This window comes from Musa acuminata, chromosome BXJ2-11, assembly GCF_036884655.1.
Source record: "Musa acuminata AAA Group cultivar baxijiao chromosome BXJ2-11, Cavendish_Baxijiao_AAA, whole genome shotgun sequence".
NCBI classification, from domain to species: domain Eukaryota; kingdom Viridiplantae; phylum Streptophyta; class Magnoliopsida; order Zingiberales; family Musaceae; genus Musa; species Musa acuminata.
In genome coordinates, this window is record NC_088348.1 from 33141606 (window position 1) to 33157210 (window position 15605).

The window sequence follows — 15605 nt, forward strand, 5'->3', positions numbered from 1 at the left end:
TATTATAATATATTTTGATCGTCCGATTAGAATACAAATCGAGCTCCTGTTTTACACTTGTCTCAGCTTGGTATTGGGAACTGTCATGTTCATCCGCGATATTGTATCCGACAAAGCCTGTCCTTGTTTAAGTTAGTCTTGATCATAAGGTATCCCGTGATATTGTATCTGACAAAGTCTGTCCTTGTTTAAGTTAGTCTTGATCGTAAGGTATCGATAGAATACCAAGCTTTTATGTGTCTCGAAGACGTGCCTTAATGTTGTCTTCGTTGATGTAATCGTATTGTATTGATTCGGGTTAATGGTATCGAACTATTGATCACGTCGATATGTTTATCACATGAGAATGAGGTATCGATAATATTATTTTTTCCACACTCATTCTTTATAATTTGAAATATTGTTTGATAGTGAACTGCATCATGCGTACATATCTATTTCATGAATTATCACAATATTATGATCAACTTTTGTCCGTACATAGTTGGAATTGATTGTGATAGGGAATAAGGTGACATCAACTTTGACTTGCTGACCCACCCAATAACCCGCTGCCACCTAAGTAGTGACGAGGACGTAGGAGCCCATGTGCCTCCCCCCTCACCCTCACCACAATAAGCAGTAGCGAAGCGACTTGTCACCCACCTGCCGATCTCAATTTCAGGAAATAAGGTGATAGGGAATAAGATGATCAACTTTTGTTTTGTTTGTATGTAGTCAGAATTGATTGTGATAGGGAATAAGGTGATGTTCGCTTTGACTTGCCGACCCACTCAGCTACCCGCTACCACGTAAGTAGTGACGAGGACTGAGGAGTTCATGTGCCTCCCCCTCCCTTTGGCAAGCGGTAGGGAAGTAACTTTTCATCCCCTGCCAACTGCGATTTCGAGAAAGGTCGCACGGAAGATCATGGTGAGCATTAACCCTTGACGACGGAGCCCATATCCCACTTTTCCGATTGCATGCCCGTAGGGAGCTTCGAGGCCCATTTCTCATTTTCCCGATCGCTCAGCACAAGCAACCATTGTCTATTTATCCGGTAGGCTCCGGCCCAAACGAACGATGCCCTTGTGATCATCCTTCACTAATGTCCTGACACGGTAAAACGTATCAATCAATCGTTGATATAAATGAGCCCTTAAATGATGACGAATTGAGGAGAGAAGCTATTAGCCTCCCGGTATCGATCACCCAGAAATTTCTATTATTCCTATTCCACCATTGATTTTACTATCGGAGGAGTCGAGTCGAGAACTCCCCCAATGCTGACCATATGTGCAGGAATCTCAGTGAAGCCAAGGTGCTCCTCGATTCAACTCCATAATCTCAAGGAAGTCCAACCACCTTGACCAAGCATGGAATCCACCTCGAGCGAATAAGTAGTATATCGAGATCGTGCCGACTAATTTTTTCCACTACAACCAACATCCAAGAGCACCATATGGACTTCCAAGATGAGCTTAAGCCTTCGGGAAGGGACCAAGCAGACGATGCAAAACTTGAATGCACACATCTTTACGTACTTACATATTTGTACAATGTGTCTATCTACCTATTTATCTTCAAGAAATGTGCCCTGAGCATGTATTGGTACATTTTGTGCACCCTCTTGAGATCCAAAATATTTTTATAAATTGACATTCGACACGTCATAATTATTTGATCGACGTTGATATGACTATCTATTCAATCAAAATTAATAAACATGTGATCTTATTATTATTACCTCGATGTTATCCATCAGAGATCATCGAGACGATTTGATCTTATCCCGAAGGCTTAAAGTTGTCCAGGTGATTCTTGTGGCGATCAAGTGAGGGGATTGTTATAGGGAACGAGGTGATATTCATGCGTCTAGTGTGGATTCCAATCTCCTTAGAGATCTTGTACAAAGGTTGACATCGGGGGAGGGGGGGATTTCTTGACCCAATCTCTCCGATAGTTAAATTAACTAGTCATGAAGTAATGGAAACAAGAGGGTTCAGAGTGTGGGGGGTTCAGTCCCTATGCAAGTATCAGGAATCGATTCTTATACCTAAGCAACCGGGGGTCCGCCCATCCCCATCCGAACGTCCTTCTTCTATTGTTCATTTATTCGAATGATTGGTCTATACGACCCATTGTGGCTTGTTGTCCGTAAAGGCTGACAAAAAGGGGAGTCGCTTATCAACCCTAGCAGTTGACGTAATCGGTCCGAGTAGCTCCTTACGGCCTGTTGTCCACAAGAGTCAGACCAAAGAGGGGTGTTGGTTTGTTCGATCGATCGCCTAGGGACCATTGCGCCTAGCGACTATCCATCGTCAATGACTTGGTCTTTGTCCCTCGCATCAACTTCGATCGACGTCAGAATCCTATCACTTATTTCATGCTCACATAATCGTTTTTAACATTAACTACTATCTCAACTCAACAATCGCTCCAACATGATGATAAAAAAAAAAAAAAAAAAAATCCCTAGATGCATACTTGAAATTGGCTGAGAAGTTTGAACTCCCACCACGAATTTCAGAACCGCTCGACTCATTCATCAATTCAAGGGATTTTTACCGAAAAATGGCATCGGAGTGATGAAGTAAGGTGCAGGGAACACAGCGTCAGCGTCTGTAGATGAAGTCGCAACCAAGACATCACGTCGGATGATGTTTTGGGAACACGAAGCACGATAATATATGATAGAGCTGAGCCTCGAAGCAGATATCATCGTTGCTCGCGTCAGTTGCCCGAGTGCGACTCCTTCGGTGTCGCAGCAGAGTTGAAAGCTCACGAAATGCGGAACTACGAAGCAGATATCATCGTTACTTGCGTCAGTTCCCCGAGTGCGACTCCATCGGTGCCGCAGCAGAGTTGAAAGCTCACGAAATGCTGAACTACGAGAACTGAAATAAAATATATCCGAAGATTGAGTGTTGGAAACGTAACTAACACATATAAAAAGGTTAACTAATGTCAACAAAGTCATGCCACCAAATAAAAAATATATATATAGCAGATAGATTCTCAACAAAGAGTTCACCTCTTTATTCCCTACCCAATACATGTAATCGTAGGACCTCTTGTAGCATATGCATGACAGTAACCAGAGTTCATTCATTCCACACAAGAGTTACTTGTGTATAGAGAAACAAGACCCGACTATTCTTTCAAGACATTCATTCATACATGAGACACACACATAAAAGATAGCATTGATCATTTCATTTCTATTTGGAGGTATATATCTCGCATCACTTCAAGGAATCAGATTTGGACATCTACACCCTGTGAAATCCTTACCCTTTTTTATTTTTTTTTTGAGTGGGTGTTTTGTATCCTTCTTTGACCATGTCATTGGGAAAACAGAAATTCCACTTCAAAGAAAAAAAAAAGAATGCAAGGGGGTTGAATGAAGCTCCAGCTGAAGTTTTTGTCCCAAGCAACCATAGGTGTAGGCAACTGTTCCAACCCATGCAAGGGCATCTAGAAACAATGAATCACACACAAAAAGTTGATGCCAATCACCAAGAAAGTTTATGCTAATCACTCAGATTAACAAAAGCATGACCAATCAACACAAAAGTTGATGCCAATCACTCAGTTAACTGTAGCAATTCATGCAAGAGGTAACCACTGTAGGAACCAAGAAAACTTGTAGTGATCGCAAATATCAGCAAAAAAGCCAACCAATAAATTTGGATGAAACAGTGTCGAACTATTTAGAAGCATTAGAAAACAAAATATTCCAAGATAAAGGTAGTCTAGAGGCATCTTGTTTGATAAACAGCTTAATTTTTGTGAGACCAATCTCACCTTCCATTCAAGCATAAGTGATTCAGCCTTCCTTCTTTCCCTGTACACCAAAAGTAGCACAGCAGCAGCATTGCCATGGCGTGCCTCAAAAAAAAAAAAAAAAAAGGCAGCCGACACTCTCCAAACACTCCAAGAGTCAATTACATCGATTCCAGAGCTGTTTTTTTGTCTTTTACAATCCAAGGGATAGAGAATAAGACCACTCTCTATACCTTTAATGCATATTTATTACACAACATTCTACTCCAAGTATGCTAAAGCATTAAAGAAGAAGACATACATTCTGGCACCACATAGACGACAAGTTGCAAGGTAAGGCACCACGCTTTGGAATTACAAACTCATTTTAGATTAATCACACCAAAGAACACAAAGAAACCAGAGAGAGATGGATTAGGTGGCCTATACAGAGTATATTGACTCGGTGGTAATGTTGATCAAGAAGCACTGGTACCAAGCATTTCAAGATTATAAGTGCAGAGAGGAGTAAAATTTTATGTACAACTTCCTTTATAACCAAATGATAATCAGGAATAGGATGAGAGTTATGAAACCATGATTTCATGTCATATACATATATCTAGGCAGTTGAAAGAATATTCCTTTACACATAATACAACAGTGACCAAATTTGGATTCAGTGATTTGCTTTTCTAAGTTGTACAAGATTATGACAACAAGTAGTAACGAAATAGACCTGCTTCAAGGGGAAATGATGAAGTAAAACCTCTGCAATGAAGCAAATATGTAACCTTCAGTGTGAGGATTGACAGAATGATTGAAACCCAAAGAAGTACATTTGAAAACAAATGATAAGAAATACAAATTCCTGAAAAATGCTTCAAAGGCAACTGATGCAGAAAATAAATCTGAAGAAATAAAATAGAAGAAAGAAATTGGGGTACAAATCGAGAGTATAATTTTTGGATGTCCTCAAAGTGTTAAGAATTACATGCAGAACACTGTCTTCTAAGAAAGTGAAAGAGACTTGGTTCATTTTCTAGTGTCAAAAGCCTTCTACAGAAGCATTCTTGGACTAATGTGGAAGTACAAAATAGTTGCCTCAATAGAAGAGAAAGTTAGTTCCAATGGATTCTTTAGCATTTAGAAAAGCAATTCCTTTAGTTGTTTGATCTGAATATAATTTAAGCTATTTTTAAATTCCATTTACTAGTTCTTTCATTTGTTCTTTTTGAAGGGCAACTGCACTGAGCAATATGATGCTTATTATGGCTTTGAATCTTTCTTTGTACATTGAGATTAGGAGAGCTATGTTTCAGCTCCTTCAGGTTCAAGGCCTTGTCCTTTGATCTTTATCATGCTTAAGTTCAAAGATGTCACAGATTTACATTAGCATCCAAGATTATATCCAACAGCAGATTATACATTAGTGTTTTTTAATAGAAAATCATCTCTTCGATCAAACTTGCCTATTAGCAAAGTATTATATCAAGCTGGTTGAGAAATGATCTTTCATTTAACTACTGTAAAACTTTGGTCAGTGATGTATACAGAGAGACAGAAAATTGCAATAACAGTATTGTCATCCCCACTACGCCTCCAAGCTAACAGTCAGGGGTTGCAAAATCCAGTTCAAAATAGGGTCATAGTATAATTATATCTTGTAAAGACATTGGTCTAACAACAAGGATCGAGTTTGCAACAAGTATTGATTTACAGTTTGGGCAGAAAAGAAATCTTTGCCACAATTTCATTATCATTAATTTCAGAACTATGACAATATATTGCTTGACTAAGTATAATCAGTGTATTTAGGATAAACTAACGACAGCAATTTCCATAACCAACCTATTATAACTCTCCTTGCGGTGAGTTAGACTTTAGAGTAGACTTCCCAGTGGGTAGGGCTGAACTTGTTATCATCATGCTCACTCAAAATTATCTGTGCACCAACTGATGCCCTCGTGAAGCTCAACAATTGCGACTGAAGAAAATGCAGGAAATCAGGACAGCCGTCCAATATATTTTTGTTGTGTTGCTCTCCCATGAGTTCCTTGGGAGAGATCATCACTAAAGACTCAAGAGAACCAGCCTTCCCCAGTAAAAATTTCACCAAGCATATCTCATTGCTGTGACCCTTGAAGCTATTGATCTTTATCATCTTAAGGTACTCAAAATCAACCTCTGGAGGCTCCTCCTCCGATACCACCAAATATTTCTCAATGAAAGGATCACCCATGTTGGTTGGAAGCTGCAAGAATTCATCAGTGAATTAGGAATTGAAAAAGACAAGGAAAAAGAAGTCCATCACACTTACTACCACTCAATTCAACAACCAACCTCTATGAACAGTTTCTCCAATCTAGGGCATTGGCAAAGCCTAAAGAAGCCATAGATGTCCATTAGATTGTCATCAGTCATCATACCCATCAGCAGTTGCAACTCTCTCAAGTTTCTAAAGTTCCTGAATTCCCCGATTGCTTTCACACCTTCAGCCACAATGTACTAGGAAAAAAGAGGAAGGGGAAAGAGGTTCCAATATGCCATCAAGAATCACACTAGTGACGCGAAATATATCCCAAATTACCAAAGAAAACCCACAATTCTCTGTTACCTGAAGCGAAAGATTGCAAAGGGTCAAGACCTTGACGTTGGAGAGTTCGCCGAGTGCCTTCACCCAATTGCTCCGAGGTAGGCTTGACACAGGGCTGCCTGAGCTGATGTACACGTCCTCTAGTCTGCTGGGGCTATCGAACGAGTAGGTTGTGAGGTAATTTCCACTGAATCGGAAGCGCCGGAGGCCGGCAGACGAGATCGTGACCTCCAAGGCCCTCACACAGCCGACGATGGTGAGGCTGGTGAGACGGCTGCTGGCGGCCGTGATCATGATCCGCCGGAGCTTGCGGCAGAGACAGAGATCGAGCGACCGAAGGAAGGGACAAGCGGCGATGATCCTCCTCAGAGCGGCGTCGGTGACATGCGCCGCTTGGAGACTGAGGACCTCCAGGGAGGAGAGCCGCTTGATGTTGGCGCTGGGACTCGAGAGGTGGAGCCCAGAGATCGTTAGCCGGGCGAGACTGGAACACTCAGAGATAGAGAAGAAGAAGGCGGAGGAGACGGCAGCGCGATCGTTCCTTCTGGCGCGCCGCCCGGGGCGGGCGGAAGTGGCGGCGAGGGAGAGGGGCGAGACGACGAGGCTGAGGTCCTCGACGCCGCAAGAGGCAGCGTACTCGAGCCAGCGCTTGATGTCGGCGTCGTAGCGGCGGCCCGGGGGGAGAGCGACGAAGAGGGCGTCGATCCGGCGGCCGAGGCCCCGCGCGGAGAGGCATCGGTCGACGCCCGCGACGAATTCATCGGAGGCGGAGTCCCCGAGGTCGGTGGGCGGGGAGAATTCGAGGGCGGCGAGGTGGGGCCAGCGGAGGCGCCAGAGGGCACGCCACCGGGAGGAGAGCGCGCCGGTGCGGATGGCGTACTTGAGGGGGAGGAGGGAGAGGATGTGGAGTCGGACGGTGTCGGGGAGCTCAGTGAGGCGATCGTCGCCTCCCTTCTCACCGGCATCGCGTCCGCCGTCGCCGGATGACGATGAGGAGGAGGAGGAGGCCGAGGCCGAGGACGAGGAAGGAGGGGAGAGGGAGAGGTCGGCGGCCCACCGGGACTTCTTCTTCTGCCTCATGATGGCTTGGAGGAGACGGCAAAGCCTTTCTGTGCTTTCGCCTGCTCTATTTGCCTTTCCTCTTCCTCGCCTCCTTTTGGTCTTCTATTACGGACAGCTGCAGCAGCAGCAGCAGAAGAGAGGGCTCGTTTTAGCCATCAATTCATTTAACCGCACGGAAGCGGGAATAAAAGCCCAAAAGGAATTAGTAAGATTTAGAAAAGGTTTTACTTTTACGGCTTTACCGCACGCGCAACCTGACACGGTTACCACCGGCCGAATCAGCCGTCGGAATCGTCACGGGTGTTGTGGTCGAACCCCATACCCCCTTCCCACACCACACCGATCCGACCCGCCACTGACGCTCCACTCCTCGATGAGTCGTTGTTGATGACGTGCGACTCGTAAATTCCGCAAGAGAAAAATAATAATAATAATAATAATAATAATTATTATTATTATGGTTGATGTGGGGTGACATGAACGTGTCACGTGGATCCCATGTGACGAGCAACACATCAAATCAAATGATGAGGACGGTGACGTGGTTAGACGGAGAAAAAATAGAGAGAGAGAGAGAGAGAGAGAGAGAGAGAGAGATGCATGATTTTGTGGAATGGATTCGGACAAAATGTACAAAGCCTGTAGTCTTTGGTTCTTGTCGCATTGTCATGGTCTGTCTGCTGACCAATTTGGATTCGTTCATTCACATGCTGTTGATTTCAACGTATGTTGTTGAGATCGATTGCTCTCTCTCTTTGCATTGCTGGGTGTTTCTCTATTAAAATGCGATTTGTTGTTGATTTCGATGTATGCTGTTGAGATGGATTTTGCCTTCTCTTGCATGCTGGATTTCTCTCTACTAAAATGTGATGGATGGATGGATGGTTGGGTTAATCTCGGCACATTATTAATGTTGATTGTTTATTTTTGTAGCAGCATTGGATTTGCTGGATCTTTGATGAACGCATATGTTTCATGTGAAACAGACAATTTTGACATCTTGTTTTCCTTTTCCTTACCCCCCCCCACAAAAAAAAAAGTATTTCAAGATCGAGAATTAGATCTAAGAGAGAAAAAACTTGGATAGCATTCGGCCCCCCATTCATGTTTTCATTTTTATTTTTTCCTTCATGCATGGTTCCTTGGGGAGCATTTTGATGGATTTGAAGTGTTGCCCTCTCATCTGTTCCTAACATATCTAATTGAAGAAAGAGGCATGGCCACATCAAACCCACCTTGAATTCGATCAATCTCTATGGCTGCCATATATCTCATCTCATTCACATCAATATTGATCTTGAACAAGAATACAAAACTTAGAATCCATCTACTGTTCACATTAGCATTTGTAAGAAAATACACTTTGCTCAACAATCAGATCAACTCGACCGCTAAAATGAACAACTTCTCTTGTAATTGGCACGACACAGGCAACATCTGCCACTCCATCAGATGCAGCACTTGAAACCGGTGTAACACCTTAACTGGAAGCAATGTGCTCCTCTCCTCCCCACCTTCTTGGGCTTCACATCTGCAAAAACTCGATTCGGGATTTAATGTTTCGATGCTCTTTGATGCCCACATGCTTAGATGCAAGAAGACGATACTTGTATGCTTGGTTCTCGATGCATCACAAATAGCAAATTGACAAAGCGATCGACATGTGCAAACCATCTTGGTGGTTTCTTATAAGATATATCAGATAAATGGCAAACAGTGATGATGTTTAGTTAAGAAGTAAAATTAAGAAATCAGATATAACAGCAAACTAAGTCGACAAGCCATGCTACCTCCAGACTTAATAGTTTTCCTTCGTTTTTTTACATCTCTAGTCATCAGGATTTACCAGACTTGCATGATTGATTGCCTAGGGAACTGCTTAGATCTGCTTGATTCGTATCATCTTGAAAGATCACAACTTAATGCGAGAATATGATGTTCATTGAAAGCATACTAGCATAAAAGAAACGATGAAAATGATTTTTGCACAAACTATAAAGAGTGACATGTTTGTTTATGCTTCAAATGGGGACATAGTAAGATAAAAATAGCATGCTTAAATTTCTTAATTATATTCAACTCATCTTCGAACATATAACCTACGCATAAACTGCATGCTTAATTTTCTTTTTTCTTATGTCCGCTGCTCTTTAAAACTGTAGCCAAGGACTACTATATTCTTCTCATGTGCGCCCTATGCAGGAAAAGAAAATGATAGCACACAAACAAAAAAGAGCACTCTTAAATTGTGCATAGCATCTGTGTATCATGGCATGATAAATGTCTATGGGTTGGCTATCAGGATCTCGCAGAGCACCACCTTGATCTAGTTAAGAACTAAAGCAAAAGAATTCGAATCATAATGAAGTTCTACTTATATCAAGATTCTTTTTTGGTTGCCCCACCATATACTACGTGGTCTCTCACCTGATTTTCCCAGCTTCCGAAGTGATGCCTTTGTATCGTGAAAACGAACCTTGTATTCCTTCTTCCAAGCTGCATAACGAACCTTCAACTTCTGAAGCTCTTCGATCGATTTTTTAACAGACCCCAACTGCCCAGATTTCACCTCACTAAGAACACGTGCATCGTCCTCAAATATCTGTTTCTGCTTCTCAAACTCCTTCGTTAATTGACCAACAGCATTATTTCTGCCATCCACATCCTTTGACAGTCCAGTTTCAGAGCCATGATGCTTAGTTGGTGGTCGTGCATCAGCAGGCATATCAAATTTTCCAGGTTGTTTAACCATGTCATTAGCAGCAAGGCTCTTCTGTACTGCAGCTAGGCTCACCTGTTTGCGATTGCAAGTTAAATCAATTATGCATGAACAATCTATTTTGAATTCCAGGAGCATGTACAAAATACCGAAAATACAAATGTGCATTCAGCTGATGGATAAGATTTAATCAGGTATTACCACTTCGAGTTGTTCTTTTTTCTCTTAACTATCCCTACCACCTCCCCCATCTTTAAAGAGGTAGAGAAAATCATGAGAACATTGTCGTAAAAAGTTAAGTGCTGAATTTCCCAAGCCAGAAGGAAAAGAAACAACCACAAGAAACAAGATGGTTCCCAAAAGCTCACCAAAACTACAAATAAACAGTTCACAGTAAGACCACATACTGGTGCAGACTCTAAAATCTAAATGATGATCCAATATTTGAGTAATGTGTACACCTAATTAGTTGGACGTAGAAAATATTAAGAAGCATCTTAAACTCTCTTAGAAAGAAAAGCAATATTCATTTAGTCATCACTTCAGAGCATAGAAATTCAGAATAATCAAGGGTATCAATATATTAGAGTGTGTTTTCCTTTTAGTAACTAAGTTAGTCAATCTCACCTTCAAAGACTCTATCTGTTTCTGATATAATTCCTCCATGGACTTCATCTTTTCCTCACACAGTGACCATTTGTCCTCAATCTGCTGAACTTGTTGCAACAGTTCAACATTCTCCTCCTCTTTCTGTCTCATTTCTGTCTTCATCTTAAGAACCTGCTTCTCGAGCTCTTCTGATCTGGAAGCATGCAACTTATCGTGGTCCTTGTCTGAAGCCTGCATTCATGATCATGAAATTTGTGCAGAAGTACTCATATGGTAATATTGCTCTTAGGCAAAAGAAACTCTATAATGTGTTTTATAGCTCAGGGAAATTTTAAATAGAATGAAATATCCTAGATCTATGTGTTAACAAAACAAATTTTTAATTGAGTAGCCTCATGCTCAGAACCGACGACAGACAAACTGCACCAGTTTTTTTAGTAAAAAATTGCATATGTGGTTTAATATGTTACCTAGATTTACAGAAAGAGATACCACATAACCAGTGGAGCAGCATTGTATTGATTTTCCATTCAACACCAAGAATCCATGTATGGTGCACCTCAACAATCAGATACATAAAGATAATTCACATCATTGCTTGCAGTTAAAGAAGACATTTCATTTTACACAAAGAATTAAGCACCTCACCAATATTTGTATATAATTTAAAAGCATTTACCATCCACACCCTTCTATTCTGGCATAATTAATTTGAATTTTTGTTTCTATATATCATCATGTCATTTCTCTCCTTCTCCTTGCTCACTCTCTCTTGAGTTTGACACTTCAATAAATGTCTCAAGTTCATGTCCATGCAACACTGCATTGAAGCTGTGGATAACAATAAAAGTTGTAGCCACAGCATTAAACAAGTTCACATCACATTCATTTGTACTAGAGTTGAATAAGTTACTTGAAAATTTTCAGTGAATCACCGCTAATTCTGCACGTGAAATATTAAAAGGTAGTTTCAGTCGAATTAGTAAATATAAAACTAATTTGAGGCTTTCAAGGAATTGATGAATCCATTGCTAACCCCTCTTGTAAAAACAATAACATTGCAAAAATATGTCAGATACTCCATTAATGTTCAATTTTTTCACTTGTTCAGAAAATATTGAAGGTTACTTAAGCATATTTGCTAGATGACTTATTTACACAAATACTGATTTTTTTTTCTATGATGGACAAATTGGATATATACTTCAGTTATGTTTTATCTTGTGTCTCTTATAGTCATCAGATGATGGTCAATGAGATCAAAATAATACATCACCCTATTGCTTCTCTACAATTTGGAGCATAAATTTGATAAAAGTAAATATCTTTCCAAACATCCTATAGCCAACCATAATCATGTCATAATTGTATCAATACTGATATTCAAGCTTCACAACCATATCCTTATTACTTTAAACAAGTAAAAAAGCAAACAAGTGCTGAGTTATCCTATTAAGCATGCTGAAGTTTATTAGGTCTGCATTAGTTCCTGTAGCTAAACGACTCTGATTACACAATGTCCAACTATTATAATTCTTAATTAACTTCAGCATTTGTCAAAATATTTTATAGTGATTATGCGTAAGACAAACAGACTTTTGCTGTTATGCAATAAACTTCAAAAAATTAAGATTCAGGCATATCGACTCGCTCCTTACCATTATGCTGAAAATTGAACATACTCTACACCAATAGCATCTAAAAATTACCACATTTTTTTTACTGATCCAAAAGAAGTTTATGCACTTCTGGAAACATCAACTTTGGAAAATGTAATTCTCGTGGAGGGTAAAGTTTATCCTAAGCAACATTAGTTTCTTGTTTTTTTTTTTCCAAGCAAGAAATTGAATCAAACATCAAAATTAAATTACCTCCTCCGCCTCTACATAGCCGCTGTGGTCACCGTTCTCATCTTCCGGATCTTCCAAGGATGCCTTCAAAGAAACAAAGATTTCAGGCACTTGTTCGTAGTACAGTAACTCTTCATCTTTAGTTTATCTCAGCTATCTCTTACCTTGATGCCAATACTGAATTCCCTCGACTCCGACCTCGCATCCCCTTCCATCACACCAGGATCTTTCGACGAAGATCCTGCCTCGTTCCTCCCAATGCTAAATTTCATAGGCAGGGATTTTTTCGCGGAAGGAAGGCGACGTCTCATCGTGGGTCGGGCCGGAAGTGCTGGTGGGACGTCCTTCGGTTTCTCTTCCCTCAGCTTGAGGGCATCCAGCATTTCTTCTAGCACGCTACGAGCAACGGTCGGAATCGCCGGGAAGGAGGACGCCATGATGATGCCAAAACTTCCAATCCCAAGCAGCAGAGAGAAACACAATGCTCTTCCCGCAATCAGAGCACCAGTTTCTTCAAATCAAAGACCAGAGGTCCTCAAAAACACAGATCGAGAACAACCGGCGGCCTACAAATCCCACCACGGAGGCCCCTTACCAGCTCATAAAGCTCCCTCCTGTCCTTACCTCAAGGGAAAACTCGTCAAAATCGAAACTTGGGTGTCTTGTTTCGTAGAAAAGCCAACAAAACCCCACCAAGATTGCAAATTTTCATTATCCTAACCAAATTAAACGCGAAAAGAATCAAAATACTGACGAACCTTAGGGTTCTTGATCCTGCATACTTCACAAATTAAACAAAATGAAAAGAAAAAAAAAGGAGAGGATAAAAAAATAATTTCGGGAAGGATGAACACGACCACCACTTCCCGAAATACAAACACAACAAACGAACGCGAGTTGCAGAAAGAAACAAGAAACGGCGAGATTGTCTTGGAATTAAACGGCGAAGAGCTCATCCTGATTCCGTTGCGCCACGAGGAATGAGGCGGCAACATCGGGAGGTGCTAATAATTATATGCATATGTCGTAATTATCCCTCTATATTTAAATATTGGCCGATGCATTCAATCCAACTTCCATCGGCTATTATTTTCTTAGGTCCGTTAAAACTCAAATTAACATTACTATTTTTTATCTATATATTTTGAAATTATATTTTTATCTATATTTTAAAAATTAATTAATTAAAAGTGTTGATATATCGTTCCGAAAGGTCGAAAGTTTGAATAGATCAAACGTTAATATGGATTATAGTTGTTCAGACGTGATTCAGATCTAACTGCGACCTATTCCAAGTTAGTTACGGTTCGTCTGACCCAACGAGTAGTTCAAGGTTTAGCCTAGCTGATCCCGTGAAAATTTTCTAAGATATTATAGTGGTTCTTTTTCTAATACCAATCTGTTAATGTAGATTCTATTATCCAAACTAGGGAGATGGTTCGAATCCAATTAAGGTCCATTCCAAGTTTGTTCGTCTTAGTCTAGGCCATAGTTTGTGATACACAAATCTTTAAAAAACTAAATCGAGAGCGTTCCTAACGAAACGAATACCTTTTCGACAATCAAGTTAGGTTAGGGTTTTCGATTGATCCAACTAATTAATTGGAGTTGATGATGAATTGTGCTTGAGAACATACTAAGAATCCCTTTATGACCCTAATGATAATTATGCTCGAGATCGTCGATGGTAAGAGAGAAATATCCAATGTTTCGAGTCGAAACATTGCATGATGATCGTCGTACTTAATATATACATTGGCTAACTGCAACCTTTCATCATAAAAATTTTAACTGACAAATTTAAATTTTTACATAATTATAGAGATCGATCTGAGCAACTAAATAAACCGATAAATCAAGAATCAATCCTTGATGTGTACGGTTCGCCGATTAGAATGTTTGAATTATAAAAAGATTAAAATACCCTCATGTTTTGTTTATTAAAGAAACGTTTGATATATTTAAAAAATATTTTGATTTCATTTATTTTAATGATAAAATAATACAAAACAGATATATTGGTTACTCTTTCCTTCTCTAAGCCATATACCCATTCCAATCAATTTTCTTTCCCTATGTTACAAAAAAAATTCATCTACTAAAACACATATATCTAAACTAGTTTACAATATTTTAGTCATATTATTTTTGAGAAAAAGAGTTACAATATTTTTGTCTAGTCTTGCAGCTGGAAGTATTATAAATTATATTCACTATAGCTTATCCTTTTCTATTGTCATTCTTCCATATTGAGTGAATACAAATATTATAACTCTCTTTAAAATAAATAAATATAAACTTAAAGACTATGAGAAAAAAAAAAGATTTTTGTCATACTTTATGTCAAAACCTTCCTAATATCCATACAAGTCACCAAAAGTCTTATATAAATTATTTTATAAAAACTAAGACTTATAATAAGATTAATAAGATTTAAGATGATTTAAACTACTTATTGAGGGTCTTGTGGAATAACATCGATCACACTCTTACGGAGTAACATCTCTTTAACGGTTATCGTACATATTTTTGTCACATAAATATGCTTAAATATATTATAATAGCATTGTAACTCATTATGATACTTGTTTTAATAATAAAAGTCATAGACTATCTTTTAAAATATCTTTCATATCCTGCTCTGATACCATGATAAAATGAGATGCGATGAAGAAGATCGTATAATCTCATTCAAGTGAGCATAGATTTACTCTATTTAGTTATTCTAATCTTATTATGAACATAATCTTCTATTAATAATAAGATTAATAAGTAAGATTTAAGAGGAATTAAACTAATTATTAAGCGTTTTGTTGAGTAACATCGATCACGCTCCTATGGAGTAATATCTCTTTAACGATTATGGTGCATACTTTTATCACGTAAATGTGTTTGAATATATTATAATAGTATTATTACTCGATTGATTTATACAAGGGTTAAAAGAGTCACGCGTAGATAGATCGATCGATCGATCGAGTTAGATATCCTAATAGTGGAGCCGATGAATCGAGTTTGATATCCT

At 39.5% G+C, this 15605-nt stretch overlaps 2 protein-coding genes across 3 annotated transcripts; both read right to left on the reverse strand.

Moving 5' to 3' along the window:
* Positions 1-4269: 4269 nt before the first annotated feature.
* LOC135627009 (F-box/LRR-repeat protein At3g03360-like) lies at positions 4270-7553 on the reverse strand. Its single transcript, XM_065132912.1, has 4 exons — positions 6362-7553; positions 6088-6252; positions 5596-5998; positions 4270-4515 (listed from the first exon to the last, which is right to left on the reverse strand). Exons 1-3 carry the CDS (start codon positions 7418-7420, stop codon positions 5621-5623), a joined length of 1602 nt encoding a protein of 533 aa, XP_064988984.1. The 5' UTR covers positions 7421-7553; the 3' UTR covers positions 4270-4515; positions 5596-5620.
* Positions 7554-8643: 1090 nt separating this feature from the next.
* On the reverse strand, positions 8644-13573 carry LOC135627010 (myosin-2-like). 2 transcript variants are annotated; one of them, XM_065132913.1, is made up of 6 exons: positions 13339-13573; positions 12745-13194; positions 12602-12664; positions 10749-10961; positions 9830-10196; positions 8644-8933 (listed from the first exon to the last, which is right to left on the reverse strand). In XM_065132913.1, exons 2-6 carry the CDS (start codon positions 13015-13017, stop codon positions 8851-8853), a joined length of 999 nt encoding a protein of 332 aa, XP_064988985.1. In that variant the 5' UTR covers positions 13018-13194; positions 13339-13573; the 3' UTR covers positions 8644-8850. The 2 variants fall into 2 exon arrangements, with proteins under 2 accessions (XP_064988985.1, XP_064988986.1); XM_065132914.1 differs by having other exon boundaries at positions 12745-13091; positions 13176-13573.
* Positions 13574-15605: the final 2032 nt, after the last annotated feature.